At 38.0% G+C, this 20,727-nt stretch overlaps 2 protein-coding genes across 3 annotated transcripts in view; one reads left to right on the top strand and one right to left on the bottom strand.

The window, feature by feature from the left end:
* Nucleotides 1–1,669: 1,669 nt before the first annotated feature.
* On the top strand, nucleotides 1,670–8,168 carry WNT16 (Wnt family member 16). The gene is made up of 4 exons (XM_070947199.1): nucleotides 1,670–1,767; nucleotides 5,117–5,394; nucleotides 5,847–6,133; nucleotides 7,704–8,168. Exons 1-4 carry the CDS (start codon nucleotides 1,670–1,672, stop codon nucleotides 8,166–8,168), a joined length of 1,128 nt encoding a protein of 375 aa, XP_070803300.1.
* A 4,020-nt stretch (nucleotides 8,169–12,188) lies between these two features.
* The window catches only part of FAM3C (FAM3 metabolism regulating signaling molecule C), a 30,710-nt gene continuing 22,171 nt past the window's right edge, over nucleotides 12,189–20,727 (bottom strand). For both annotated transcript variants that reach the window (XM_070947026.1, XM_070947025.1), the window contains 5 exons: nucleotides 18,410–18,468; nucleotides 16,790–16,840; nucleotides 16,322–16,406; nucleotides 15,895–16,021; nucleotides 12,189–14,592 (listed from right to left, as the gene is read on the bottom strand). In XM_070947026.1, coding sequence (XP_070803127.1) covers nucleotides 14,503–14,592; nucleotides 15,895–16,021; nucleotides 16,322–16,406; nucleotides 16,790–16,840; nucleotides 18,410–18,468 — 412 coding nt within the window. In that variant the 3' untranslated portion in view covers nucleotides 12,189–14,502. The remainder of the gene's footprint in view (nucleotides 14,593–15,894; nucleotides 16,022–16,321; nucleotides 16,407–16,789; nucleotides 16,841–18,409; nucleotides 18,469–20,727) is intronic.

The raw sequence follows: 20,727 nt of genomic DNA, 5'->3' as shown, positions 1-20,727 counted from the left end.
GATAGAAAAAGGATACAAAACCTCATTGACAATAACTGATGATTTGGTTCTTCCACAAGACATCTTTTTTACGATTTCTGAATCATCAAAAATTTGCTTCATTAACTTAATACCGCAATCTTGAGCCAGGAAAGAAATATGGTGTTTGATCCCATGGTAAATTTCAGCCATTTCAGCTACAGTCACTTTCTCACTGAAAGAGGAGTCTTTAACAATGAAAAACGAATTGATTCGCTTGTTGCCGGAAGCTATTTTCTCCTTATCTAAATGATTTTTTTGTGCTTGCATGCTGTGTGACAGCTTTTATACCATTATATTCAATTGTGAACAATTTCTGACACAATTTATAGTAGGCCGTTGTATTTGTTCTGTCGGTTTCGTTGTTGGTAATCCATGCAAAAGTAGCTTCCCAGTCTTTGGTGTATTTACACACTCCTCTCTTTCGTTTTAAAGAATTCGAAATCTCGCCGCTGTCACTCTCATCACTCGACGCCATTTTAGGTCAGTCGACACAAGCTACAATACATTTTAAAAATGTGAACTGTACATAATTTCATAATATATTTTTATTTTAATCTCATCATTAATTTTTTCGGAGAATCGAGTTCAATGGATATTCGATCTTTGTCTCATTCTAACTTATGAAAAAAAAGACAAAACACGATTCTCCTATCCTTATTCTCTTAGACTGTACAGCTTTAGATTACTTACCATTTCATCATAAAGCTTTTGAATAAAAAAAATGTCCACTATTTTGTGAAATAAAATAGTGAACATAATGTGAAAAAAGCAGACTGTCCGCTCAAATAGTGGACACCTGGCAAGGGTATGCAAAGCTTTCAGAAAAGGACAGCATTGAATATAGGGTCACAACCAACACTTGGGAGTTAACGTTGCACAAGAACTGAACGGCACGCACGCCTGAATGTTGACAAGGAAAAGGGCTTTTTTTTAACCTTTTTTTCTGTCCAGTTTATATCCCACAAGACAAAGATACTGGGAACTTTATTGCCAATCAATGAACCTTTGCCGGGCTAGACTGACTCCCAAGTGTATTAGTTACTTCTTTAAAAAGTATACATTCCGTTTGTTTCACAATGCAGTGAGCAGAATATAAAAGCAAATAGCACAGCCTGATTCCCTGTTGGGCAGGCGTGGCGTCGACACCCGAGGCCAGCTGTGCTATTTGCACAGCTTCCGACAATCAGCTAAGGCGTCCAGTTATGGGGCTTCGCCCCTCTGGGGAGCCTAAAAGCAGAGCGGATCCACAGGTCTTCACTTTATTATTATGGCCGCGTGCACAACCAGCCCCAACCAATCAGAGCAATGTTGCATATTCATGAATTCTCTTTAGCCAATGAAAAAGCGAACAGGGAGCACCCAAAAAAAAAAAAAAAAAAAATACCCCGAAGCTGAAAGAAATAAAAAAAAACTCCGGTGGGCGAAACTTTTCTCGCCTTCGAGCGAGGCGCTGGCGCGGCTTGTCCCGGTCTGGTGGATCCTCATGGCGTTTAAGCCGTTGCACCAGAGTCCGCCTAGCAAGCGTGCGAAGTGAGGAGGGCGCAGCAGAGTCAGCCGGATCCCGGTGCCCGCATCTCTGCCTCGCCGGAACGAGCTGGGAGGGGGGGGGGCAGAGTTTTGGCTACCCAAGGAACTCCATGCGTTGGCTATGGAGAAAGGGGCGCCCTTGGGACTGCCTCGCCTGTGCGTGCTGTGGACGGCGGTGCTATGGGAAGTCTGCCGCTGCGGCGCCCACGCCAACTGGATGTGAGTAGAATGGGCTCGCTAGAGGAGTTTGAATCTCCCGGGTCTGTAATATATAGTAATACCAAGAGAAGGGTACATTTCTGCCCACAGACTAAGCAATTCCGTTGTTATTCATAGGTGAAGTGTTGCAAATGGGGATTTTCCTCTCTGCCTCTCCTGCGCCTGCTATAATTTGGACTGAAAACATCATTGATGAGCCTAATGATCGATCCCAATTCAAGGGTCCTTCCCTTAATAAGGCTCAAGTGATGGGATGATGACAGTTCCCAATGATGTTAAGATAGGTCACTTTTTATTTTCTGTTCTATCCAAGAATCCCTCCAAAGGAGAAGAAACCCATGGCTAGTTGAAATCTTTCAGCTGATTTTTTTTTTAAAAAAAATAGAGCCTCTTTAGCACTATTTATGTTATAGTCGGGGTTAATGTAATTAATTTGGGATGTTAAGAAAAGATATGCCATGAAGATTTTTTTTTTTTTTATCAAGACAGAGTTTTTACGAAGTTATAGATCGGCTTGAGCAAAAGAAAACCACAGGGAATGTATTGCCTACTTTATTTCACTAAATAAATGGCCAGCTGCTTATTTACATTATGATCTGATGGTCTAGCCTGTAAATGGTGAGGGAGAGAGAGATCTGAGTGAGTATACATGTATACATACATATTTATTTAATGTTATGTGAAAGTAACCCAAAACATTGGCTAAATCTGTCCTTACTATATTTCCTGAAGGCTCAAAGGCCGTTTAAAGGCATGTTTGTGTTTTTAAAGTACAGTATAATAAAACTGCATTGTTCCCAACAATTGTACCAGAATAACAACCTTATTTAAAACACACACACACATACACAATCAATCAGAATCCTGAGCCCCTTAATCTTTTTGATTACAAAATAAAACTGTATTGATGGATATTCCACCATGGCTTGTTGCTTTGTGCTATCTGATGTTCTTTAGAAACAAAGTGTGAATGTTGCTATTTTAGTATGTTCAAGATAGGTTTAAAAATTACTCTCTGATTACTCAAAACTGATTACTCGAAAATGGCAGCATTGGGCCAACCTTTATCATAGTGTTTCTCAGTGTGGCAGCCTGAAAATGGATGGACTTCAACTCCCAGCAATGTTGGCTGGGGAATTCTGGGAGTTGAAGTCCACCCATCTTCAAGCTGCCAAGGTTGAGAAACACTGCTTTATCAGAATTTAAAAGCTAAGCAGAGTCAAATATGGCTACCCATTGGGATGGGTAACTACCCATCTTTGGGCCTTGACTGGGTTAAGAAGTTGAATATCATCTTGGAAGATAAGACAATGGCAAACTGTTTCATACTGGTTGCTATTACATATATGAGACACAACGAATTACATTTGGAAGCAAATTACTTTAGTTCTAAATATTTAGTCAAAATGGGCCTGAAAACCTGATGGTATGTGTCACTATTCTGCTGTATTCATTGCCATACTCTTATAAATAATTTTATAGCATTTCCTGCCATTTGATAGGTTTGCATTTTTTTCAGATTGAATTGTTTTGTAGGAAAAGCTACCATATTTTTCAGACTATAAGACGCATCAGAGTATAAGACGCACCTTAGTTTTTTGGGGGGAAAATAAAAAAGCTGATTGGGGGTGGTTTGGCCTCTCAGAATCAGCTGTTCTCAGAGGTGAACTTTAGCAACAGGTTCGTTGGTTGTGAGCTCTGCACCTTGCTTTTTTTTCCCAGCCTCTGAAACCTCCGTTTCAGAGGCTGGGCAGGGCTACATTCAGATTATAAAACGCACCCAGATTTTCACTCTCCGTTTGCGTCTAATACTCCGAAAAATACAGTATATTATTTTGAATGTAAACTTGATTTGAAAAATTATCCTGTATTTAAGGTGGATTTTTTTTTCTATGAAAGACCTTTATGAGCACGCAAATATGAATACTGGATATTTCCAACCCAGATGTAGACTGAATTCTTCTCTGAAGACCGCTCATTCAGATAACTAGCAGAATTAACAGGCCTCATGTTAAACAGTTCCATTCCCAATTATATGCACGGCCCTGGCTTGCTAGTTCTTTTATTTTAGAGTTGCCGTTCCAAAGTATCTCAATATAGCATCCTAGAGAGTGTTGAGAAATGTTCCAATAAAAAATAAAAGATAATCTTTGCAGCACTTGTAAAATAAAACCCACAGGGCACGTAACAGTTTGAGTATAATAGGAGTAAGGAATCTTAAATCTGTATTTAGTTTGGTGCAGGGTGTGGAGGACTGCACTTAAAAAATGGCAGTGTGGGAAAACGGGATGCATTAATTGTAAATATAGTCAACATATGAATGAAGACAATAAATATCTCTGTCTAACAATAGTAATCTCCAAGAGGCCTAAAAGATGATTGAAAGGCATAGCAGATGTGTCAACTGACATTTTTTTACACTTTGATCACCATTTTTTCTTTTTCCTGAAATTACACATATACAGGGAGTCTTCAACATACAACCATTCATTTAGTAACTTTTCAAAGTTAAAACGGCACTGAAAAAAGTGACTTATAATCATTTTTTACATTTATGACCATTGCAGCATACCTGTGTTCACGTAATCAAAATTCAGGTGCTTGGCAAGTGGCTCATATCTATGACTGTTGTAATGTCCCAGGGTCATTTGATCACCTTTTGCAACCTTCTGAAAAGCAAAGTCAATGGGGAAGCCAGATTCACTTAACAACAATGTTACTAATTTAATAACTGCAGTGATTCACTTAACAACTGTGGCAAGAAGGGTTGTAAAATGGGGCAAAACTCATTTAACAGATGTCTTTCTTAGCAACATAAATTTCGGGCTCAATTGTGACCGTAAGTCAAGGACCCCCTGTACATAGGCATGCATAGAGCCTGCTTTGTCACCAGTTTGGGCATTTAAAAGCATGGAAAAGACTGAAAAGTTTAGAGTCCTGCAAAAAGTGTTTATGAAATGTATATTTAGGCATGAGTCTGAAATTCATGGTATCCTGGATATTATTCTTTTTTTAAAAATTTCAAGATCTGTAGACATGCAAACATCTCAATTATTTTTGAAATCACTGAAGAAATATCACACGGTTTCCAGAGTCCTGATTCTTAGCGTATAATTAATCTTATTAACCTCTGGCAAAGAGAGTATCACTTAGAATGCCCATCATGAATCTTTGCTCCTTTGTCCCCATGTGTTTTGATGATGGCGGCTGATTATTTTTTCCAATCATCACTCTGTGGAGATATGGTAGTTATTAATTGTAGAGGTTTCATTATGGGCCATCCTTTCTGTCTGTTAGCATAACATGAAATACGTGGTATTTGGGTCTCACCCCCAGGATGCTTTTGCAGGTGGCTGGGTATTGCCTCCTTTGGTGTCCCAGAGAAATTGGGTTGTGGTAACCTGCCGCTGAATGGTCACCAAAAGGACCTGTGCAAGAAGAAGCCCTACCTCCTGCACAGCATCCGAGAAGGAGCACGCTTGGGCATCCGTGAATGCCAGAGCCAATTCAGACATGAACGGTGGAACTGTCTACTCTCTCCGGATACAGTGCCTGCGCTTTCCACTAATCCTTCATCCATCTCCGCTTCTCCTGCTTTCTCCATCTTTGGCTATGAGTTGAGCAGCGGTAGGTTCTTATTTGGCAGCACTGGTGGTTGGGCGGTCCTTTGGATGGCTTAAGCCTGAACTCTTGCATCAATGTTGGCCAAGCTAGATCAGTTCTCGTTAGCCCAGGAGTGATACTATCTGACAACTTGGATCATCCAATTTCATAATTTGAAGGCGTGTAAATATATTCATTTCTGAAAAAATTGTGGAATAGGAACAAAAATTTCTTATGGAAAAGTTATGATTTACCGTGCTCTCTCATTTATACTGTTTCAGCATATTAGTCCCATTAATGGCTCAGATTCAAATTAAGATGTTCATTGATTGGATTGGATTGGATTGGATTGACTCAGATAGAACTGATTTTCTTGAGTGAAACCAGAAGGTCCAACTCTTAGTTGCCTTAATGATTAATCACAGAACATACTGTACTTCTGATATTTTTAACAAATCCTTTTTTTTTTTTTGTAGGTACCAAAGAAACAGCATTTATCTATGCTGTGATGGCAGCTGGCCTAGTGCACTCAATAACACATTTATGCAGCACAGGGAACCTGACTGACTGCGCCTGTGATTCCATGTTACAAAACAGCGGCTCAGCCAGAGAAGGCTGGCACTGGGGTGGATGTTCTGATGATATCCAGTATGGAATGTGGTTGAGCAGAAAGTTCTTAGATGGTCCAACAAAAAACATCTCCAGAAAAGATAGAAATGGATTGATGGTCATGAATCTGCATAATAATGAAGCAGGAAGATTGGTATGGATTTGAATCTTTTTCACTCCATTCTTCTCTCCCACATATCCATGAATACTGATGAGAGGAAGTTACACATTTCTTTTATTTAGGTCCTGTGTTAATATGGGGCTCATGCAATCATAGCAACATTTATCTGTTTGCTCTCAATGTTTAGCTCCACCTGGGCAAATGAGAATGGAGAGCCTTTGAGATGTTACTGGATTACATATCCTAGTCTCCCTTACCATTGAATATGGTGGCTGGGTCTACTGAATGTTGTAATTCAGTAACAACTGAATTTCCATTAAAGAAGCTTTTTCCACCAGGGTGCTCTTCAGAATGAGTTGCACTGAAGATAATGCACTTTTTGTGTGGAAGTTAAGCTTTGAGGAAACCACATATATTTGTGGGTACATGCAGTCTGAAAGTACTGGGAAGTTGTCAGTTCTTTGAAGTAGGTCAAATATTCTCACAAGAAATATTGGAACTCTGATTTAAAGTACTGTTATAGGCTCAGTAACAGCTGAGTAACTGCTTTTCTTTCCCTCCCCGTTATACCCAAAATAATCAGGGACGGATCGTGTTATGTTTTCTTCCCCCGCCCCCTCCCTTTTTTTTTAAAGTCTTCTTTAAGATTTCTTGGGCTTTGCTTGTATTCTACCTCATTTATCCTTCAATATCATCTCTGGTTTTCTGCACAAATCACCAATACATTTTTCCTACAGAATGAATATTGAGGTCCTAGGTGGCACACGGAGCCATATCTGTGGGCACGCAAGCATTGCCCTAGCTCAGCTCCAACCCGCATGTGTGCACTGGCCAGCTGGCTTTTGGGCCTTTCAGGCCCACTGGAAGTCATTTCTGGCCTCCAGAGGGCCTCCGGGGAAGTGGGGAAGGCCGTTTTTGCCCTCCCCAGACTCCTAGAAAGCCTCTGGAGCCTGGGGAGGGCAAAAAAAATGGGCCTACCAGGCCCACCGTGCCATCACGTGCCAAAAGCAGGGTCGTACAGGGGGGTCGTGCGTGCATGCACGGGGGGCAGGACGCATTGAATTATGGGTGTGGGCACTTGCGCGCTCGACCCCCCCCATGCTCCCCCCTGCTTTTGGCACGCGATGGCAAAAAGGTTAGCCATCTCTGTCCTAGTCCTTCAGAGAAATCCGAATGGTTCCAGGAACAGTAAAGCAGTAAAGGCTATCAAAATGGCACATACAGCCACTTTTTCCTTCAGAGCAGAAAGATACAGATGTTATATTGTGTATGGGATTTTGTGTGATTTAATGAGAGCAGGAAGCTATACTCGATATTGCTTTACAAAAGGTCCTAAAGCCGATGATGAATACACAAGCTGCTGCCACTTTGTCCACTGTTCAATATAACTTATCCCATGGCTGAAGAAGCAAGCTGTTGCCTAGTTTAAAAACAGACTTTTTTGGTCCATATGAAAACTGCATTCATTATTTGTGTTATATAAGGGAAAGTAATTTCTAAATTAAAAAAAAAAAGACACAAATGCTTTGGAATATGCTTGGTGTGCGACCTAAGAGGAGAGTTGATCCTTTCTGATTGTGGTTTGCTTTAATTTTTTCTTCAGGCAGTAGCAAAACTGATGTCCATCGACTGCCGTTGTCACGGCGTATCTGGTTCTTGTGCTCTGAAAACTTGCTGGAAAACTATGTCATCCTTTACAAAAGTTGGCAGTTTTTTAAAAGAAAAGTATGAGAACAGTATCCAGATTTCTGACAGACTAAGACGAAAAATATGCAGGAAAGAAAAGAGCCAGCAGAGCATCCCAATCCAGAAAGAAGATCTGCTCTATATCAACAGATCGCCCAATTACTGTATGGAAGATCGCAAACTGGGGGTCTCTGGGACACAAGGGAGGGAATGCAACCGCACATCAGTCGGACCGGATGGATGTAACCTCCTCTGCTGTGGCCGTGGATATAACACACAAGTGGTCAGGCATGTGGAGAGATGTGAGTGCAAATTTGTTTGGTGTTGCTATGTACGCTGCAGAAGATGTGAGACTGTGACTGACGTTCATACTTGCAAATGAAAGTAATTGTCTCAAATACCTTTCATGGATCAAGCGAAAGAAAAATGAACATTTTCTCTGGAGTCCAAGGTTGAAAGCTTTTTGTTTTTGTGGAAAAAGCAACAAAAAGGAAGAAATAGCAACGAATCACCTGGGAACTTGTATTTCATGAGGAATTTGCATACTTAGATGGTTTGTTTGTGTAATTCAGTCCACAATGGCTGTGGATTTTCAGTATTTCAGTCACATGCAGTGCTTTAGTGAATTTAATGGCTAAGCAAATCAGGCTAGCTTAGATTTAACATTCAGAAGTTAAAATAATATCCTCTTTAAGGCATCTTGCTCTCCTGTATTGAGAACATTCTGTTTATAAAATAGCGATAAAATCATTTGCACAGCAATTTGTAGTTGGGAATGACACTGAGGTTCAAACATCCAAGACACAAAGCATCCATGATTTGGTTAACCAATCACAACCAAAACATTGGCTCTGTAGGTTTCAGGGTAGATTTTATATAGGTAGTCCTTGAGTTATGACTGGTGACTTAGTAACCATTGGAAGTTACAGTGGATCCTGAAAAAGGGACTTGCGACGTGGATTCTTCCGTATGACCTCTTCCCTGCAGTCCTGTGACTATGTTTTGGATGTTCGGCAACCAGCTACATTTACAGCCATTTGCAGCATCCCATGATCAACATGGTTTTTTCCCAGTAACACCCGTTTTCTTCTAGTTTCCAGCAAAAAATGCCCCATAGTGAACAATGGGTTGCTTAATAGCTGTGGTGTTTACTTAATGACCATGGCATTCCCTTTACAACTGCTGCATTCACTTAACTGTCACAAACGAAGTAATAAAATCAAGCACTTATGTGATGACCTGCTTTATGATGATCACAACTTGCAATAAAAATCACAGTCTCAATTAGTGTCAGAAATCGAGAGCTAGTCTCGATTAGCTGGATAACTTTGTTAGTGTTATCACTGATTAGTCCTAGCACTGATGATGTTACCTAGTTTGGGTAATGAAACATCTGCAAGAAAACATTCAAGCACAGAAAGCACCAAGGATCCCTCATTTCAACGCTGAACTACAAATATTCTATCAGAGAGAGAGAATTGTGTATTTGTGGCAATTGTACAGTAGTATTCAAGTACTGAAGTGTGTTTTTGTTTTCCCTTGAGGCTTCTTGATCAGGTCTACATTGTGATGCATTTCAGAGCAGTCTCATTTAAAAAAAGAAAATAGGTGTGATGCTGATTTGTAAAGATACTGTACAGTGTACCATGAAATAAATAATGTACCTATTGAGGACCCCTTCAATATGGAAATAAATACAAGTCACTTATGAAGGCAATTGCAGATTGCACAGCTGCCTACATAGCTTTATCAGAGAGGTACTTTATTCTTATACATTCTTATAAACTGTATTCTTAAACTTATAAACATGCCAGTTGCCAAGGGTCCAAATTTTGATCATGTGGTCATGGGGATGCTGCAATGAAAATATGAAAACAGTCATATAGCAATAGCACTTAGACTTTTATACCACTTCACAGTGCTTTACAGCCCCCTCTAAGCGGTTTACAGAGTCAGCATATTGCCCCCAACAATCTGGGTCCTCATTTTTACTGACCTCGGAAGGATGGAAGACTGAGTCAACCTTGAGCCTGTTGAGATTCGATCTACCAAACTGCTGGCAGCCAGTGATCAGCAGAAGTAGCCTGCAGTACTGCACTCTAACCACTGTGCCCCCGCAGTTCATATATTACCAGTACCTTTTTCAGTGCCATTGTAACTTCATTTACTAAATGAATGGTTAAGTCAAGGAGTACCTGTATCATCTACACAACAAAGGGAATTATCTTGGTGCAAGATATCAATGACAGAATCATTCTTCTGCATCTATATTTCATAAGTGCTTCATTTCCCATTATTGACCAGATTGCTGACATTAACTACTTTTTGTAGAAATGGAAAGAGGATGTTTGGTATTGTGTTGGGATGAAGAGAGTGTTTTCTAGTGTTCTTTTCTATGTACATTACATTCAGGATAATAGGATTGCAACTTTAAATATTACTCTAATTGAATTGGAAGCAATCCAATTTACTCCCCAAGATTTACTTTCGTTGTTTGAAACTTAATATTCTGATACATAAAGGAGCTTGATTCCCCCCCCCCCCCCCCCGATATACAAACTGTTAGTAAGTTGTAACTAGCAATATCTGGAAGACTATAGGCCCCATTCTTCGACTGCATCCATAGATCTGTTGTATTTTTTGTGGTTATGGAAAGTTGTGCATGTGCAGTGCTTCTCTTAATTCATTATCCATACCAGGGATTTCTCTTCCTTTCATAGATACTGTAGCTATAGAAATATTCCACTCTTTAATGCAAAGATGTTGGCTATTTTTTAAAAAATTGCCCCCTTGATCTGACGGGAACAGTCATCTGGTTACTGATCTCAATAGGTCGGTTTGGCTTGGTTTGCTGTATCTCTGCCTTTGAAAACTTTTTCCAGCATCAACAATATAAGAATAATGAAGGGATTTGAAGAATCCTCTAATTTTATCCCAAAACAGAATGTTTATTAGCTCTCACAGAGCTCACTTCCCAGCCACTGTTTAATATAAAATTGTAAGTGCATTGGGTTGGCTTATGGTTCTATAAACATTCCAGCAATACCACACAATGTAGTCCAATTCTGCTTGGATTAGTTCTGCATGTTCTTGATTTCAGTGAGCTTGACTCCCAACTAAATGTGTATCAGATTGCATCTACCTTCATCACAGTCTATAGATTATAGACGTAGTTCCTCCATTAAATAATGTGTTCCCCAAAAATAAGACCCTGTCTTATATTTTTTTGAACCCTGAAATAAGCGCTTGGCCTCTACTTAATGTTCTTCAGCCTCTCAAAAACACAGAAGTAGACAGAAAAGCTCAATTCTGTTAAGATTATTTACGAAGAGAGAATTGAGATTCAAGAGCACCTTTCAAAACACATTGGGAATAATGTATGTTACTGTTTTTCTAGGTTAAGAACAATTTTTGCTGCTATATTGAGATTACCTGATTTTTGTTTATTCTCATTTTGTCAATAAAATATTAACATATGTGTTTACTTGCCTTTCTCTATTATCAGAACTAATTAACAGAAACGGCAGCAAGTGTACAGATAAGATGGTGTCTGGAGATCCCCTTCTGAAAGGTTTATTGCCAGTAGCTTTTTGTCAATCATTCTTAAAACTGGAAAGCTACAAAACCTAGCATGACACATGTTATCAGCAGTATTTTAATAGCTTTAAGATATGGGAACATATCTTATTCTCAAAATAAGATATTCTCAAAAATCAAAATATATGGAACATCAGACTGAAGTCAACTATAATGGTCACAGAACAATAGAACTTGAGGGGCAAGAGGTGCTTAGGGACCTGTAACTTATTTAAATACTCTTACTTTTCTCAGGCTGAGAAAAGTATATTTTTAGGCAAAGCACCCATTCCCCATGGCAGGTATTTTAAAATAGTTTGATCTGCATGACCAAGTGCACAGAGCTGGAATACAAAATGTGATAGTTAGGAAAACTTGATTCACAAACAATAAACATCCATACAATATGTACAGCATTTGTTCACAATAGCAAGATGATGTTAACCTTGATGGCCCATAGAGTGCAATGCTTCTGTAGCTGTGTTTTGTGAAGGAACACATAGTGCCAATAGAGAATTCCACATTTAATCAAATAATACTTTTCTGCAGTTCCCAACAAGGATTTAATCAGCAATATTTTGATCAGGTAAGTCAGTGTGGCACACTATATATTTTGTGATTTAAGTTACAGGTCAACTGATTGTCACCTGTTGATACATCAGTACTGAGCCACTGAGAGCAGCACTTAATCAGAATATTTTGTTAATTCATAGTTTTGTCACATTCTTACCATATTTTGTAAATGCTTATCCCTGTCATTCTTGTCTACACCCCCTCCCCCCCAAAAAAAGAAAATAACCAAAAAAAATATACTAAGTACAAGGGGTTCTTCCTGAGCAGGTCCATATTTTGTTTTTTAAAACTTTATTTAATGAAAAAATATAATACACAGACAAGTGATTTTACTTCAATGAACATAGCTGGAGAATCTGCAAAGTACTTTACAAATAATCAATCTGACTGTTTATGATATACTTATTGCTAAACTACAGCAAATTAAAGAAAAAGATAACATGAACAGGTTAAAACAGTAAAGTAGCTCATATTCCAGTCATCAAATCGTAGCATTGAAAAGCTAGACGTTTCTCTTAAACTACATAAAGTAATTAATCCCCAGTATTGCTTTAATATTTTCAGTGCAAATAATATTTCTTTACTCCAATACTAGCTTCTAAGCCCAACTTTTCTTTCCAATATTTTTTAAAAATGGATATTTTTAATCACCTCAGTTCAGACTGACAATATACATATTGACAGGATCTATTCTGACATCTCAGCAAACAGTTAATCATACTTTACTTCTTGCTAAAGTCTCTCTGTAAAGCAGAGATGTCCAAAATGCTTGTTCATTGTTTGAGTTGGAAAACAACTGCAAAATTGCCACTGTCATCTTTACAAAAAAAGGGGAAAAAAGGACAATCCCAAGAGTCATACTTATATCTTCCTATAAGCATCTTCCCACAAGAGGCATCTTAGAGTTTTCCCTTCTCCAGATGCTTTCTGAAAATGAAGGGGGGTGTAAATAATTTTTGCAGGCATTGTGATCTAGTGCAGTTCCATATCGAGAGAATGGGAAGTTTCCTGGGCATCCCAAAACTCCCTGTGAACCTGCTTGACTTTTACCCCCTAATGCCATTAGAACAGGAGTGTCAAACTGGCAGCCTGTGGGCCGGATGCGTCATGGGCAGACCATGCCCACCCCAGCTCCATGAACGGAAAAAAAATGTCATGATACGTCACGTGATGGCAATGTGATGGCGCAAGTTTGACCTTGGTACATTAGAGGCACCTAGAACTGTAAGCCAACTTGCTATAATTCAATTAACACAATGTCACTATGAAGCAATGTGAATTATTAAAAAGGGGGATCATTGTGCCCTTCCCTGCTGCTGTACGTAGGACAAGAAAATGGGGAGATGACATTTGTGAGAAGTGAACTGTCTGGAGACCTCAAATGCATTCTGTATAAGCACCTGCAAAAATATGATTTAGTGAGGTCTGTCTAGTTAGATCAGCCAATCTAAACAGTAACGTTTTCACTCTAGGAAAACATGTTCCCCAGTGGATTTTCTTTCCCCAAGTTGCCTATCATGCAACTGAAACTATCTCTGAAAAATATCCAATTAAGGAGTGATACACACCAGGTCACCTCCAGGAGGAATTTTTTGTTTGTAAAAATATGCAATTCCATACTTCCGAGAAAACAGAGTAACTGCCAACATTGGCTTCTTTTTATGATTTTGCAAGACCTCAACCAATTCTCTTATCCTCTGGATCTCAGGTCTTTTTTAAAAAAACCTCTTAGTTGAACACACAAGAAACAATTACATTATTCTGCCATATTAGCAGCTTGCATTGCTAACAAGAAATATGGGATACGGATGAGTTAACAATTGCAACAGACACAGTGTTATACATTTGATTTTAATGAAAAGCATTTAACTGTGCTTTGTAGAGCAGTCCTACATTTTTGTATCAAACATCCACCCTCTCTATCTGAAAGGGGTCACTGAAGAATGTGGTTTTCCAACAGGCATAGCATAAAAATAGTTAACTATTTTTCCCTCTAAAATTTACATACCCATGTAAATATATGCACACAGCAATGTTGTAGTTGAACAGGATACAACAAAGCTCAGGATTAGCTCAACTATTCATTGTGTATCTCTAATTACTTTTGAGGGAAGACATTTACATACAATAAGTGGCTTTAGAAACAAGGGAGAAAGAGAAGGAAGAATAAGAATGCTCAGAAACAATTGTTCTGTTTGTTTAGGGCCTATTTACAAAAAAGAAAAAAGAGACAGAAAAAAGAATCTCTTCAGTTTAACAATAAATAAGCCTGATGTTTTTTTTAAAAAAAGTTCATGCACATTTTAAAGTGAAAACATGCCTGGAAATTATTTACATAGGGCACAATCCAGCAGGATAAGTATTTCACATGCCCAGTCAAATGAATTGGTGCAATTTACCATCACTTTGCACAGCTTTTTAATGTGCCTTATGCATCAAGCCATGCTAGTATGATGGAGTTCACACTTGGCTTCTATCTTCTCAAATCCCACAATCTCACAGCAGCAGAAAAGTGCATTTTCCCCTCCACTGTTCTTTTGCATTGTCTATTTCCAATTGCAGATTGTTCATTCTAGCTTCTGTGGAATACATCCTTCCATTTCCACAACCTCTGGCCATCCTTCATACTTGTTGGTGTCCTTGTTGTTTTTAATATGCTGCAAAGAGAAAGCCATTTCAATTTAAATGTAAGTATAGTTAGGGTTGCACTGAAACACAAGATTTTCTAACTTACAAAAAACAGTATTTTATTTATGTTGGGTGGTACAAAATGATATGTCCTGCTGCATTTTTCCAAGATGAGAAATATATAAAAAAGAAAAGTTCTAGATAAAAGAACAAAAAGCTGAATGAAATATGAGAGCTAATAGACAACAATGCGCTTAGTCTGAATATTAGCATAGAAATCGGTGTAAGAATTTTCTGCTATTATTTTCAAATAACATATATACAGAACCTACTTATTTTCCTCCTAAGAATCTATAGTGATTGACCACCATTATCATCATAATGCCAGGGGTTGAGGAAAAGCAATTGGAAAACAATACGAAATATTAGGACTTGGAGACTGAAGTTGAATGAAATTGAGATTGCAAAGAAATCTATTGTTAAACCAATCATGATTGGAGCCCTTGGAGTAATATTTAAAGGACTTCCTTGATATCTGGAAATGTTGAATTTATCAGACCTGAACACTCTAATTTACCCAAAACAATTCTGCTTAGAATTGCCTGTGCTCTTAAGTGCTATCTTAATAATTCTTAGATCCTTTGTTAGGACTTGAATTGTTAAATTTCCACCAGTTTTAGACTAACTATAGATTATCCATATATAATAACATCTGCCTATCCCAGGTTCTTGAGAAGGAAGACACCAAATCCAGTCTAAATATCTGGATAAATATGTGCAACCATATTTATAATACAATAATATGTAGCAATAGTAGAAACAGAAATAATTTAGCAGCTTCAAACAGGAAAAAATGGCATCAAAGTAACACATCAGGAATAGAAATAGTTAAGATGCTTAAAGGACAGGGAACAAACGAATATTCAGAATGAAGATATTTAGATTTCAATTTCAAAATCTTCCTCAAACAATTGATATGACCCTAGGAAATTCTGAGCAAAGCACTAAGACTGTTCAGTGATCCAGAATTGAAGGGAGAATGATTTTGATGAAATATGATGGTACTCATGTACCATGTCACTGCAACTTGATAAAGATTCATTAGATGTAAGCAGAAGCACTCTATATATGACTCCAAAGACTTTTATTCTTCAAATCCAAATCAATCCAGACCCTCTTCCTAATTCCAATTAAGTATCTTTTCAGTTACTGAAGTGTATCTCCCAGATTAGCTGACCAAAATGAATCAGCAACACTTCCAGGATGCAATGTATGTTTTGGGCTCAAAAGACACTCCAATATGTCATCTAAACTTTAACGTGAAAACATACCTGTTCAAAAGGGCTTTTAGTTTTGATTCCTTTCCCACCACAGAAAACCCAATTGTCTCTGAAGCCAAGCGTCATGATGGATGTACTCCCCAAATCTGATACTAATTTCCGTGCCTCTTCAGTAAGCCTTCAACAGAATTTTAAGAATTACTATAGAAATGTAATATTATCTAGAATATAATTTACCAAATTGATTCATATAAAAACTTTGCTTCATATTTATTGAAATTGTGTCTTTATTGGTACAAATAATGTACACTTTCACACATACGTACATTATTCAGCGACCTCTGTGGAACGATCACAACCCCGTTTTAAAATGACCACATTCTTGGAAGGACAACATGTCTCCCTTTAGCTCTTATCTAATTATAATCTACTAGAAAGCAAATATGACAAATCAGTATTGTATTTCCAACAGACTTACTTGGTGGCACCATCGTCATATGTTGCCATTAATACAATAGTTCCATCTGCAATATTCTTCAGAAATTCAATGAATGGGGCTACATCTACATTAAATGGAAGCACAACATTTATTATTTATTAAATTTATACAACTGTTCATCTTGCAAAGCGACTAACATGATATCTAACATTAATATAACAATAAATGCCAAAGGCAAAAAAAGAACATAAATTATATGTGACTGCCAAAAAAGAAATGCCACCCCATTTTGATTTACAAGATTTTCATTCAAAACTCATATTTTAATTCAAAATATCTAATGCAAAATTGAAAAGCAACATTTGTCAAGTTTTGGTTATTAGAATTACTTTAGCTTTAATAAACCGGATTTTATTAATAGGCATGCTAATGTCTACTTTAAATAGGTGAACAAATAAAATAACATATTAACTATTTTATAAAATAAGCACATATTTCTGCACTTACCTCCACCCCACATATCAAAGTATTTTGTGTCCACTACTTCACCTGTTTTGCCTAGCAAAAGGAATAAGACACCATATGCAATAAATCACCATATACTGTTTATGAAGAAGTAATATATAAAGATAAAAAGAACTGCTCTCTATTAATGGGTTTATGATTAGAAATATAGTCTAGGAACATATATACTCAAAATCAGATAAGGGCTAATATGGATTTCTTTGTACAGAACAGCAACTGGTATAATTAAAACATGCTGTATTGGTGATTTGTGCTTGACAACAAGTAAGTGGCAAATACTAAATATGCTAGAAAAATATGATAGAAAAATATGTTTTTCTATCTTTGTATACAGTAATGTTGATTTTTAGCAAGAGCAAATATTCATCAAGCATGCTGCCCTGCAGATTCTACAACTGTGCAAATTTGACAAAATAATTATTTCCAAACTTTCGAAGATATTTAGGACCCAGGACCCACTTTGATCAGCTAATGAAAATTAGAGTGGCAGAATTCCCGTTTTCTACCATTATTTTAAATTTTTACTGACACCCCTCACCCCACTAGTAGTAGGAACAAGTTTGGGCCAGAAGAAGCTTTTCACTTCTTGTCACTTCTTTGATAGCCAATTTATGTTAAATTAATGCCTTAATTACCATGAGAACAAACAAATCAATTAAACATATTTCACCTAATTTTTTTAAAAAAATCTAAATTAAAAAAGAAAGATAAAGATGACTTCTGCTGACTATGCAAAGACATCACAATTTTCTTGACAGAATGTGGCTTGCTATCTTTTTCAGATATTTTTTTTTAATTGTGTTAGTCCATCCTTAGCTTTATTTCTGAGCCTAGTAATAGGCATAGCTACCCTCTGAAATTTCATTTAATTATTCTACCACGAACCAGTGCCAAGGAAAGCACACCCTTATGTATTAAAAATAAACATGGATTTTTGTGTTATCAATAGAGCACCATTCACAAACAAGATAAACACACACTAAACCAGGAAATGGAAAAAAGGGAAATGTGACAGTGGCAGAAGCAGTCAAGAATGAAATATTATATTATAACTCTGAGCTGCAATAATTAGATCTATTTATAGATAAGGAAAATGTGTAGTAGTTTAAAGTGGCCCTGTTTCCATTGAAGCACTGGGGGGGGGAGGGAAGCGGAATAGTCAAACGACCTAAATCTGTTAGTCTAAGGCTTACAATCGTTGGCCTGTTTGGGACTAAAGTAATCCCCACCCTTCAAATGACAGTCATGTCATCTGAACAGATGAGCTGCTTTATATGGCAGACACAAAGTCCTGGAGTGGCATCACAAAAGTGGAGTATGTGGAGCTACTACAGTTCTTAGATACCCCCAGATAAGTTTGGGGAGAGGGGAATTGAAAGGGGGGGGGGAGACAAAATATCGAATGGATATGCTCCTTTGGCCCTGTCCACAGTGGCATTGAATCAATCAATTCTAGCAGAGTAGGGAAACAAGGCACAGAAGTGAGAAGGAAAATGCTCACATTTGAACATCTTTTGGAGAGGCTCCTAACTATGCTCCACTGATGAATAAGATAAATAGGTGCAAAGAGGATGTCTTGGGCAGACATGTACAAACACTTACCATTTACTAGGGCTATATTAATGCCCCTCCCCACATTGTTTTTAACACCACTCATCAAGCTGAAACAAAACAAATGAAGATAATTACAATAAGCTTTTTGTCTTGTTAACTTCTGATTGCACACCTTGGAGGGGGCATGACTCTTGTCAACAACAACAAAAAAACCCCACAAGAAATGTGGCCACCCTTCTTAGCTGTTCAGGTTTGTTAAATAAAATCTGCACAAAAGTTGTCCCCTTTCTTAACCGCTGTCATTTTAATTATCACCAGGCAAGCTTGTAGCATATGAAGAACAGCAGAGCAGATTACCTTTCATCTTGAATCAAGTCAGTTGAATTACACAATTAGGTCTACTCAGCTATGGAAGCAAGAAATCATATCTACAGAATTAGATACAGGAACCTTCCTAGCCCCTCACATAGGAAACATCTTGAAATGTAGCAGCATGTTTGCCACAAATGAGCTAATTGAACCCATGGCCCTTTGTTCCTAAGAAACTAGAACTGTTTTTACTGTTACATAATTCCTAACTGAACAAGCTGATTTGCAAGCTGGTATGTCCGGCATTATCCCCGATTATAATTTGTGTACAGAAAATGAAACGAAAGTATGAAGCTCAAGATATAGCAGTTGTTTAATATCAACAGAGAGGAATAAAAATTCTGATGTGATCTTTATATAGTTTATACTACTCTTTAACACTTTGTTGCCTTCCTTCTGTGATTACAATTCCCATTATTCCCAGTCACAATGGACATTATAACCCATACCAAAGGGAGAACACTTCATTGGAAAGATCAGAATCTAACACACAATATGATCTCAGCAAAAGGCATTTGAACTAAGCACTTGCAAAGAAAGGAAAGATGCATTTCCAGCAACATTTAGTAATGTAGAAGATTTACCACAAGAGGGGGACAACACATCGCTTTTAGATTTCTTACTCAAATATTGAACAATTATTCCTGAAGAGTGAAAAGTAAAGTTAAGGACAGTAAAATACTATTCAATGAATTATCAGATTTGGGGTAATATTAATATTTCATATTAATTTTGGGGCATTTCTTTCACCTAGAGACAAGTTCTCTAATTTGGCAGCTTCCAAGTGTGTGCACTTCAACTCCCAGAATTCTCATCAGAGCTATGTTGGCTGTGGAATTATGGGATTTGAAGTCCAAACATTGGTTAATGAGATCAACTGAAGTTGGAGAAAAATGCCATTGTTTGCCACAGATATTCTTCCACACCTACTTGGCTAGGATGGGTTCAAAAAATTCCTAAACTGTGAATCTAAGTCTACCAGTAGAGGGAATTTCTACTTCAAATATCACTTTAAGAATCAAGATAGCATGTTTCCCCAAAAATATGACCTACTCAGAAAGTAAGTCCTAGCTTGATTTTTACACGTGCGCTGAATATAAGCCCCCCTCCCAAAATAAGCCCTAATTAAGACCCCGACCACTCCATGGTGCACAGGTAAAAATCAAGCTAGGGTGGGGATGGGGGGGGGTGGAGCTGCCCTTCTACTTACCTTCGGATAGTTGCAGTCAGGCCTCGCACACTTCGGCCCATTTCTTCTAGAGCCGGCAAGGCTTTCTTGAAAGCCTCTCTAGCCAATAACAGAGCTCCAGATCGATCTGAAGCTCTGTTATCGGCTGCAAAGGCCTTCAGGAAAGCCTTGCCGGACGAAGAAGTTCCTGAAGGCCTCTGATAGTGAAAAAGAGGCCGGGGCGATGCACACAAGTGAAGTGAGTCAGTGGATGACATCGCCCCTGAAAATAAGACCTGGTGCCTTTTTTGGTGGCAAAAAATATAAGACAATAATAATATATTATATTATTTTTGGGGACACACGGATAAGCAGAATGTTTAAAGGCTGTTATCCTACACCTGACTACAGCAAGGTTTGAAAGCACAAGCTTTACTTGATAACTAAGCTTACAAAATTGTGGGCCACAATGAAAGAACAACGCTGAGCCTTTGAATCTGACATTCAGTTATGCTGAAATGTCTTCCTGATAAAGCAAGAATTTGAGTTTTAATTGAAACAAAAATCAAAATGAAAGACTTCAATTAGATGTGCAAGACAGATATTTTTGGTGAGTGTGTATTTCTGAAAACCATTTTTATAGGTCAGGATACTAAAAAAGTAAAACCGCTAATCAAAGATGCTCAGAGGGAGAATGGAGACATCCTCTTAGTGAATTGTGTCTAGTCCTTCATGGCCAATTGCTGAGGGAGGGATAAGGCCAGTTGATAAAGAAGATGTAGAAACTCTATCTTGGGGGATTCTGCAAGCAAATTGCAGAAGATTGCAT

Source organism: Pituophis catenifer, unplaced genomic scaffold (assembly GCF_029215685.1).
Source record: "Pituophis catenifer annectens isolate HBS135680 unplaced genomic scaffold, rPitCat1.0.hap2 SCAF_7, whole genome shotgun sequence".
In the NCBI taxonomy this organism is placed as follows: domain Eukaryota; kingdom Metazoa; phylum Chordata; class Lepidosauria; order Squamata; family Colubridae; genus Pituophis; species Pituophis catenifer.
This window is presented reverse-complemented; position numbering and strand designations above follow the sequence as displayed.